At 38.3% G+C, this 10,028-nt stretch overlaps 1 protein-coding gene across 2 annotated transcripts; it reads left to right on the top strand.

Annotated features, from left to right (window-relative positions):
• Nucleotides 1-10,028, top strand: LOC109312027 (pantetheinase-like). Of its 2 annotated transcripts, none has more exons than XM_019538067.1 (7): nucleotides 1-367; nucleotides 443-573; nucleotides 3,756-3,948; nucleotides 5,226-5,514; nucleotides 6,399-6,772; nucleotides 8,562-8,605; nucleotides 8,928-9,019. In XM_019538067.1, exons 1-7 carry the CDS (start codon nucleotides 155-157, stop codon nucleotides 8,932-8,934), a joined length of 1,251 nt encoding a protein of 416 aa, XP_019393612.1. In that variant the 5' UTR covers nucleotides 1-154; the 3' UTR covers nucleotides 8,935-9,019. The 2 variants fall into 2 exon arrangements, with proteins under 2 accessions (XP_019393612.1, XP_019393611.1); XM_019538066.1 differs by having other exon boundaries at nucleotides 6-367; nucleotides 8,435-8,605; nucleotides 8,928-10,028.

The following is a 10,028-nucleotide window of genomic DNA, read 5'->3' as shown; positions in this document are numbered from 1 at the left end:
TGGCAATGGTTGCACAATATTAGCTTCCCACAATAGGATACCTTGATTTAAAAGCAAATGGAAATTTCCAAAGTTTGTCAATCTATTTTCTTTTTTAAGCTTCTAACTTTGCTTGCACTTGCCCACATTTCTGAGCACCCAAGAAGCTTCCAACATGGGCTGTTCCCCTACTCATTTTTCTGCCATAGTTTTCATTCTGTCTGTCCTTAAGGCCTATGCCTCAGATAGCTACATCGCAGCTGTATATGAGCACTCTGTTATATTGTCTGAGGAAACCAACCTACCAGTTTCTCCTGAAGATGCTTTGGAGCTGATGAACAAAAATATGGATGTTTTGGAAATAGCTGTCAAAGCAGCAGCCCAGCAGGTATAGTCTGACTGTACAGTAATTAGAGGTATTTATTTTGGTGAAGATTGTTTAAACTTCATCTGGTTTTATTAGGGAGCACACATCATTGTGACCCCTGAAGATGGCATTTATGGCTGGGTCTTCACGAGGGAAACTATTTACCCCTACCTGGAGGATGTCCCAGATCCACAGGTGAATTGGATTCCCTGTACTGATCCTGAAAGGTATTGCCTTTGCTATTGGAAATAGGATTAGATTTGTTGGGAAAAAAAAAATCTTCATTCAGATCTGTATTAGCACTGTGGGATAAATGCTGAATAGATATTATGCATTTGTAATGAGTCATCTTTACTTCATTTATTCTTTTCCCCCTCTCTCTCTCTTCCCTCTTGCAGTTTAGTCTAATTAAAATGTCTTGCTTATTTAATGTACTTATTGGGGTCAATATTTAAGAAAGAAATGAAGAAAAAAATAAGTATGATACTGAATTAGGCTTTCTTTATTCAATGTGTTCCATGCACATTCCAGCGTGAAAATGAGGCATACGAGATGTTTATTCCTAAAACAAGGGGAAACCTGCTCAGAAGTTGAAAATACACAAATTGTGGTATTTTTGTTTTTAATTTGAACCTGATTTGAGCAATTACACATGATATAGTAAACTTCATAGTACTCTGAAAACATGCTTTGACTGCTACCTAATTATTAAATGACAACTCTTGTTATCATTTCTAAATAGATATTCTCAAGGTCACATTTCCTTTAATTGTTGGAAACGTTAAATATATATTCTAAGAGGGGGAAATACACTTACTTGAATAAGTATTAGGTTACAATTGAGGGAACATAGTCCGATTTAATTGCATAAGCTGTAGTACTAAAAACAAATCTTTAAAACTGAACTTTAATTTCTTTAGTGAAGGACCTCTGAACCCTGTGTGTATTTATTTTGGCTGCTTCTGTGTTTCATCAATGGTCAGTAAGATTTTTCCAAGCAGGGGAAGTTTGCCAATTTATTTTCTGTATAAATAAAAAAAAATTGTGAGATTTGAAATCATAATATTCTTCTTCAAAATTTATTTTTTAAAATCCTCAGACATTATATCTAACAGTATTTTAACATAGCAAGATTACTGGAATCTTGATAGATTTCATAGATTTCATAGACATTAGGGCTGGAAGGGACCTATGATCCAGCCCCCTGTCCCAAGGAACTCAGCTGGGGTCAAAGAATCCCAGCAAAATGAGCATCCAAACACTTCTTAAAGGAGTCCAGAGTAGGTGCTTGCACCGCCTCAGGAGAGATCCTATTCCAGGCCTTGGGGGCTCAGACAGTAAAGAAGTTTTTCCTTATGTCCAGCCTAAAACGGTCTTGGAGAAGTCTGTGACCATTGGTCCTTGTCATCCCTTGGGGTGCTCTGGTGAGCAGGTGAATGATAGTATTAGGCACTAGCTGTGTTAAGGTTCTGCCACTAGATGACACTAGAAGCACATTTTAGTTGATTTTTTTTCCATGTAACAAGGGTTTGTTCTCAGCAGGTGTGTCTACACAGGATGCTATTGTACAGTTGTTACTGCTCATTTATTTCGTACTTGTACTAGCAAGGGTATTTGGCGACAACCTAAAGGCCAAAAAATAAGACTACTGGCACTTAGAATATTGTGTACAAGTCTAATCACTTAACTTCTCTATTTTCCCAATCTCCTAATTAGTCCTTCTTTGTACCTTTTCTAGTTTAGTTTATTTATTTTGGACCTATATCATGAGGGAAATCAAAACAGCTTTACTTGTTATGTTCAAAGGAGATCAAAAGAACTTGACTTGGTTAAACTAACAAAAATGAAATTGGGAGGGAATATTATTACTTTTTAAAGTACATTTGGGATGCAGCTATAAGAGAGGGAGAAGAGATATTTAAATTAAAGAATAACATTAGCCCAAGATTGAATGGACACAAATGACACAAATGGGCTATTTACATCAGAAGCCAGACGGTTCTGTCGTCTTTTAGACAAAAGAGATGGAACGAGAAAGTTCAGTTGCTGCAAGATGAAGTTTGACAAGTTCACAGAAGGTTAATGTGATAGGACAGAGTGTCCTTGGACCCGTAATTACCATGTGTCTCATTTTCCTTCCCCTGAAGCATTGGCCACAGCTAGAGGTAAGAGTTCATTGGGGTGTGCTACTTGTTTTTTTAACAACATCTCAAATGTTTCTGGAGGTTTCTGTTCATGAGACTGGGTCAAAACAGAGAGGAATTTTACCCTCAAGTCAAATTGACAAAGACCATGGATTTTTTGCTTCCCTCTGTAGCACAGAGCATGATCCATTTCCTAGGATCCTCTGAGCCTACCTAACAAATTTTGTGCCATATTTCCCCTAAGCTTTATCTTTATTATATGGTAGGGTTTTCTTTTTTAAGGGAGGCTTTATGGTTGGAACATGTAAGAGGACCTTAAGGCTCCTGGGGACCCTTCTGGACAAATGGTTGCCTACAAACCCAGGGGACTAGATTTTATGGCCCAGGAGGACCCTTTTATTTCTATGTTCCTGGAGAACTGTGGAAAATAGTCATTCTTGCATCACCACGCATTATGCCAATTGACACCAGAGTTTAAGGGCATCCTCTCACTCCCCACTCTTTTCCTTGTTTCTTCTTCACCCAGTTTCTCCTCGCTAATTAAAATCCAGTCCTTCTTCCCACTGAGATCAGTTTATAAAAAAAATGCATTAAAAGAACAATGAAGATTATAAAGCCAAGTGCTCATAAGTTAGGAAATGTCAAAATTAAGTATCAAGAGAACTCTGAGAAGAGAGAAAAGCATGCGAAAAACCAAACCTCCTTTGTCCTTAAATGCAGGTTCTTTTATATTTGAAATCTGAGGGTTTACCTAATTGAAGCCTTATATTAACATTATAAAGGCAGACTAACAAGGTTCATTGATCAGTTTAGATTCATACATACCTACAGATGGAATTAAAAAAAAATACAACATTTTGAGCAGGTATCCTTTATTTTAATGAGGAACATTTCTCCAGCCCAGTATTAAGCTTCACACAAGCATACTTTAACATCTCCAAAGTTTTATGCATTTTCTAAAGAACAAACTCTGGATTTTCTGATTTATAATTTTGTTTTTTGGGGATAATCATATCACTACTGATTCTTGTGCCCTCACACTGATATGTACTCCTAAACTTAATTTAGTTTTTCTTTGCTTAATCGTACATAAATATACTTCATTCTAGATTTTTTGTTTGTTTTTATAAATAAAATCTGTTTCCAAATACCCAGTCGCCAAATACCCAGTCTTTTATTTGAATGTATTGCTTGACATAATCATTCTTCTGATCCAAAATATTAAATTTAGAATTTGTACTGACTTTTTCTTTTCTGACAATTAGATTTGGTCCTGCCCCAGTGCAAAAACGACTCAGCTGCATGGCAAGAAGCAACTCCATCTATGTGGTTGCTAATATTGGGGACAAGAAGCCCTGTAATTCCAGTGATCCCAAGTGTCCCGAAGATGGTCGCTATCAGTACAATACTGATGTTGTCTTTGATTCAGAAGGGAAGCTGGTGGCACGTTACCATAAGGTCAGAAATTACTTTGCAATGTTCAGTTCAATAATGGATTCGTTTCAATTGTACCGTAGTTGTAAATATTATTTCACCATAGTTTTAGTGCCATGTAAAATATCAGAGTTTAATGCTTTAAGAGAGCATAGGCAGTTACTCTTTTTTAATGTGGGAGTATGATGAATTGTGCTCTTCCCTTCTTACTGTGGTTGCACTTTACCTTTCAAAAGTTAACCTTCCACTCTTGTTTGAATTAGCTCTTCTTTCAGTTAGCAACCACAAGTTGCTGCTTCTTCACAAACAGTAGAGACGAAAGGCAGCCCAAGGTTGCCCACGAACTGTAAGCAACATCTACTTGGATTCCTACTGTGTATACACAAGTACTAACTTTCTGACTGGTAAACTGATTTAACTTTTTAAAGTCGACTTAACTGCTGGAGTGTACACACATGTATGCAGTAGAGTTAACTTAAATGAGGTACGAGATAATACACCTTGAAAGTGTATTATCTTGAGTCACAGTTAGGTCAACTTCACTCACAAGATGACTTCCACCATGTCAAGGAGCTGTATGTGTATACAATCTGACATGGCTTAACATACATAGGCTTAGTTAAAATGAATTAGTTAAGTCGCTTTATTTTAAGTTAACTTAGTACTTGTGTACGTACCTATAGGTAGTGAGCTAAGTTTAAGCCTTGAATTCATCCCAGTATTATTTCAGTGTAGACTGGGTGGGCAGAAGCCTATTTTTGATGAAAAATCTGATGCCTACAAATGGGAATATCGGGGATACCAGAGCCCCTGACATCTAGTTATCAGAGTCAGCAGCTACAAAACCTACGAATCTCTCTATAAAGGAAAGAGTTGATTGATTGCAGTATAACAGAATCCCTCTCACTGTACCCTCCCATCCAATTTAATATGTTGATGCCTTCAGAGAGAAATAAAAGAGGAATAAGGATGGTGTGGGTGAGAATGAAGAGGACTGTGGAGAAGAGTTTCATACTTAGAGTCCCTAGCATGGTGGCATGAGGGAAATTTGGGACATACTATTTCTGCAGTGGGGGAAGAATATGATGTGGACTAACAGAACCCTGGCATGGTTTTAGTCATATTTGACTTCTCCTGTGTCTTATATTTTGGCCTGATTTAAAATGAAGTTTTGAAGTCTAACAAAAAAGTAGACTCCATTCCCTATTTATATGACCATCTTTAAGTGTATTAAATTCTAATTTATATGGCTCAGTTTCCATCTTAATTTTTTTCTTTCCTTTCTTCTTTTACATGAACAGTACAACTTGTTCATTACTGAAACATATTTTAATTATCCAGAGCCAGAGTATGTGACTTTCAACACGTCCTTTGGAAACTTTGGTGTTTTCACTTGTGCAGACATACTTTTCCATGATCCTGCTGTGGTCCTGGCAAGTAAATTACAGGTGGATACTGTGCTGTTCCCAACAGCTTGGGGGAATACTTTGCCACTTTTGTCAGCTATTCAATTTCACTCTGCCTGGGCTATGGGAATGCGTGTCAACTTTCTTTCAGCAAATACACGTAACTCCAGTGTGGATATGACAGGTAACTTATGATGATTTAATTGGTTAGTACCTTAGCTTGCTAAATTTTTGCAAGTATGCAAGTGTTTGTAGTGTCATGGGCTTAGTAATGAATACTGGTACTTACAATCAAATTAAAATGTTAAACTTGAAAATTAAAATGTTTTACATTAATTTTGGATGTTTAAACCTTTGTATGGTTTTAATTAATTGATTCCCCTGAACTCTTATATTTGTGTTCCAATTAAAGGCTGCATTGTTCTTTAGCAATAATACTGTCTTGTTACTTTGAAGTAACAAATGATCCTCGCCACTAGATGGAGACTCCGTGCTTATAAATACTTTTAATCAAGCTGCAATGGGTGATTTTCACTCACTATTATAAAATATGAGCTGATGCATCTAAAAGATGAAGTTTAGATTTGTAGAGTTGGTAAATAAAAATGAATTGGCATATCTTTCCCTTTCCAACTACAAGGCTTGTCCAGGTCATTATTTTAGCATTACTTGGGAGAGGGTGAGCAATTCCAACAGAGTTAATACTAAACTTTTTATCCCTGAGGCAAGTTATGCAATTCTGAGCTGTTTGTACTTATTTCTAAAATAACATTGGCATATTGTTTTGGGAGGATGGTATATTTTGTGGCATTTAATGTGTGGCTATTTTATTAATATCAGCATCAGAATGTAGCTAGCACCAATTTAGCATCACAAAACTGTTTTTGAGTTTGGTTCAGTTTTCATTGGTTGCAATGACTAGTGGATTGAGTTTATTGTTTATAAAGGTTTACTTTTATTTTAATTTCTGTGCAGTTTAGTTTAATATTGTCAGAATATAGCTTGCTGCTAAAAATGCAATCAGAAGTATAGAACCATTGATCCTTTTTTCCTACATGGCATTCACAGGGAGTGGTATATACGGACCAAATGGACCCATAGCATACCATTACAATACAGAAACAGAGAATGGTCAACTCCTTATTGCACAACTGAACTCACGGCCTCATCTCTCTCCCACCTACCCTCCTGCTGTCAACTGGAGCTCATATGCCACAAGCATAAAACACTTCTCACCAACTGATCAAGACTTCACCGCAGTCATTTACTATGATCTGTTTACCTTCATGGAGCTTACCAAGATTGAAGGAAATCATACCGTTTGCCAGAAGGACCTCTGCTGCCATTTGAGCTACCGAATGGCAGAGAAGCAAGAGGATGAAGTTTATGTGCTAGGTGCATTTGATGGGCTCCACATTGTTGAAGGCGAATATTATTTGCAGGTAAAGCTTTTTACTACTCATTTTTGGGATGGAGGGCTGTGGCATTCCTTTTTCATATACAGCTTCTTCACACCTATTCCAGGGGGTATGTAGGAACATCATCAAAGTGCTTTCCTAAAAGCAATGTTTGAAAAATAAGAACTTACTTTCTTAAGAAGTCTTAACAGACTTTAGGATCTTCCTTCTCAGCTCTTCCTACAATTTTGAAGTCATCTGAGATCTGCAATGTCTTTGACACCCCAAGCACTAAGGGTGCTTATGTAAGTTTACATTTTTTGCGCAATCTGGCCTCTGAAAGTGCTCTACAGCTGTGACAATGTACATTCCCTGCTGTAAAGCACTTTTAAAATGGCCAGTTGCATGAAAAAAAACCCCTCAACAAATCAACTATTTGCTGAAGGCATTCTAGAACACAGTGCATGAGGGATCCTGTTCAGGTTTCCTTGAGGGTTCATTTTTTGCATGCACAGGGCTGTCACAGAGAGGAGAAAGTATCCTCCCTGTGCAGTGAGTGAAGAAGGGGAAGGTCAAACCTCACAGTCACCCACCCCAGCTACCCAGCTGAGGTATTGTGGGGAGCCAGGCCAGGCCTGCGAGGCAAGGGGGCTGCATTCTACCCCCTGCCCCCAGTTCTAACTGTGGCAAAACCCAACTGGCAGTTGCATGCTGCTGCTGTCAAGAGGCTCAGCACAGGAATGGGAAAGGGACACCCTCTTCCCCTGGTCCCGCCCGAGCCTCTTGAAAGGGGTAGTACACAGCTGCCAGCTTGGCTTTGTCGTGGCTAGACCTGGGAGGGGCGGGGCTGGGGAGAGTGGTGGTCTGGCAGCCCTCTGGGAGGCTGGCAGATCACCCCTGCTTGCTGGCCAGGGCCACTGCAGGCAGGCTCCAGGCCCCACAACCCAACATCTGTTGGGTGAAGGGAGCTCTAACTCATGGCACTTTGTGTAAAGTGTTGTGAGTTAAAGCATTTCCCCCAAGTGTCTGGAGTTTATCCCTATCCTTTGGGTTCAGAGAAGTTTCAGTGTTTGTAAAAGGCAACACATGCTGTTCTTCTAGGACACAGTTTAGCTTTAGTAGAACTACAGTCTGAGTTTTACCGTGAGCCTGTATGATGAGTGAATGAATGAATGAATGAATCTAGAGCTTGTTGACTTAGCATGTAGACTAAGTAATGTGGAAGAGCTGGTTTTGGCTATAAATACTAGCATCATCAGAGATAACGCTCATAATGAAGATCACAAGATCATTTATTTGTGATAACAGTAACAAAATGAAGAATCTAGAGCATGGATGTAATCAAGTTAGTCCTTGCCATTTGCTTGGTGCTGTATAAACTTAAATGGCTCCTTGCAATATTACCAGTAAGGCATGCAAATATCCTTGTGTTTCTGGGAAACTAAGACAGAGCTGCAGGCCACAAACCATTCCAACAGAAGATGAACACTTGTGTATATGAAGGGATATGAAGCATGTATGAAACATTGTGGTACTGGGTGTAGAATTCTATTGTATTGCAAAGCTTCAGAGAATTGATAACTGGCTTAATTAAGTGTGTCTGTACTTTTTCCAATAGCATCGCAATGAAAGATTTTTCTCATTGCTTTCAAGGCTAGTTCTCAATTACTGTAAGTTTCCTAAAATATATCGCTGTCTTCTCCACAGATATGCACACTGCTGAAGTGTAAGAGCACAGATTTAAAAACTTGTGGGCAGCCAGTGGCTACTGCTCAGACCAGGTTTGAGGCGTTCTCCCTCAGTGGCACGTTTGACACTAGTTATGTCTTTCCAGAAGTCTTGCTCAGTGGGGTTCAACTGGCGCCAGGAGAGTTTCAGGTAAGAGGATGTCCTCAAACTGTTTAAAACTGATTTCATATGATTGTGTCCTTTGTCCCTATTGTAAGAGAATGTGGGCCAGTACTATACAATTTTCTTTTAATTAGACATTTTGGGTGTATTAAACACCCTCTACTTTAGTAATTGGATCAGCTGAGAGGTGGCTACTGCTGTGGCTTCCTTTTTATTCTTTACAGCATGTGTGCCTTTTTCCAAGAAGGCAGTTCAGCTGGAACATATTAATAATTTGTTGTTGCCTTTCACAGTGCAGTATTACTGGAATGTTAATAGTATTCTTTACCTTTCTTCTTTCTCTAACTAGATATTAAGTGATGGGCGTCTGATAAGCCAGAATGGGACATCCAAGCCGGTCTTGACAGTGGCCCTTTTCGGGAGGTGGTATGAGAAGGACCCACCACACCCACAGCAGGCTTCCCCATAATGTCACTATTGATGCCTTCTTAGAACGTAACATCTACATAACACTGAAGAATGTTAAGTACTATCATTATCTCTCCTCTTCTAAAATCGTTCTGTAGTTTCCCTACATTGGTTTGCTGTCATGATTCCATTTCAATACCACTGAATAAGTCAGTGTCCATCAGTCATTGTCTTCACTGGCTGATGGCCTCTGCTTGTGACAGGCTTGATCCTGCTACCATTTGGATGAACTAAAAACTGGATGCTTAAGGCTCATGCCCTATCTCAGCAGACATTGGCCCAAGCAGTAAAATTTCCCTTTAGAACCTGACTTCTTAATACTCCATATAATTTCTGTAGCAGTTGAAGTAAATAATAGCATATCTGGGATTTTGTTAGGTATGTGTTAAATGAGTCTTTAGAAAAAACAGAAGTTTAGGTAAATAATTAATTAGATCAAGTATTAACATCTTTCACAGATTTGGAAAATAACTATGTTAATATATTTTGCCAAATATACTAATATGACTTTCAAATAAGTGTGCCTTTTAGTAGGTTATCCCATTACAATAAATTGCAGTTTCAAAAAACTGAGTTTTCTAGGTGTGGCATATTTTTCCTATGCATTGTATATTATGGGCACATTTTAAATGCATGGGAAATGCCCTTTTTAAAGAAATGGCAGTCATTGTGTCATGGATTTCAAATCTGTGCTGAGGTTCTGACTATATTTTAAGCTTTTATCCTGAATTCAGTTTATTATGGTATATGCTTAACCTGTTTGAATTAGTAGACTGATTAGATTCACTGAGAGCACTTGCGCAAGTATGTGTAAGATTGGGATATAGTACTTAAATTATAGTGGAGTGGGGCCTCTACAGTGCTATTAAACTAGGTATTTTTGGATTAGATTACTTTATGTAAGAACAAATGTGGGTATGTGTAATTGTAATTCAATATTGTTCTGAACATACTTTTTAAAATAAAAATACTGCTTGATTCC

Source organism: Crocodylus porosus, unplaced genomic scaffold (assembly GCF_001723895.1).
Source record: "Crocodylus porosus isolate Cpor-Errol unplaced genomic scaffold, CroPor_comp1, whole genome shotgun sequence".
NCBI lineage: Eukaryota > Metazoa > Chordata > Crocodylia > Crocodylidae > Crocodylus > Crocodylus porosus.
The sequence above is the reverse complement of the archived record's forward strand: the minus strand, read 5'-3'. Positions and strand labels throughout refer to the sequence as shown.

Bases quoted from the DNA above. Each gene is read 5' to 3' on its own strand.
- LOC109312027 (XM_019538066.1), top strand. From the start codon at position 155: ATGGGCTGTTCCCCTACTCATTTTTCTGCCATAGTTTTCATTCTGTCT. The intron at 5,515-6,398 runs GTAACTTATGAT...TGGCATTCACAG, and splicing joins CTCCAGTGTGGATATGACAG to GGAGTGGTATATACGGACCA. The intron at 8,606-8,927 runs GTAAGAGGATGT...TTCTCTAACTAG, and splicing joins TGGCGCCAGGAGAGTTTCAG to ATATTAAGTGATGGGCGTCT.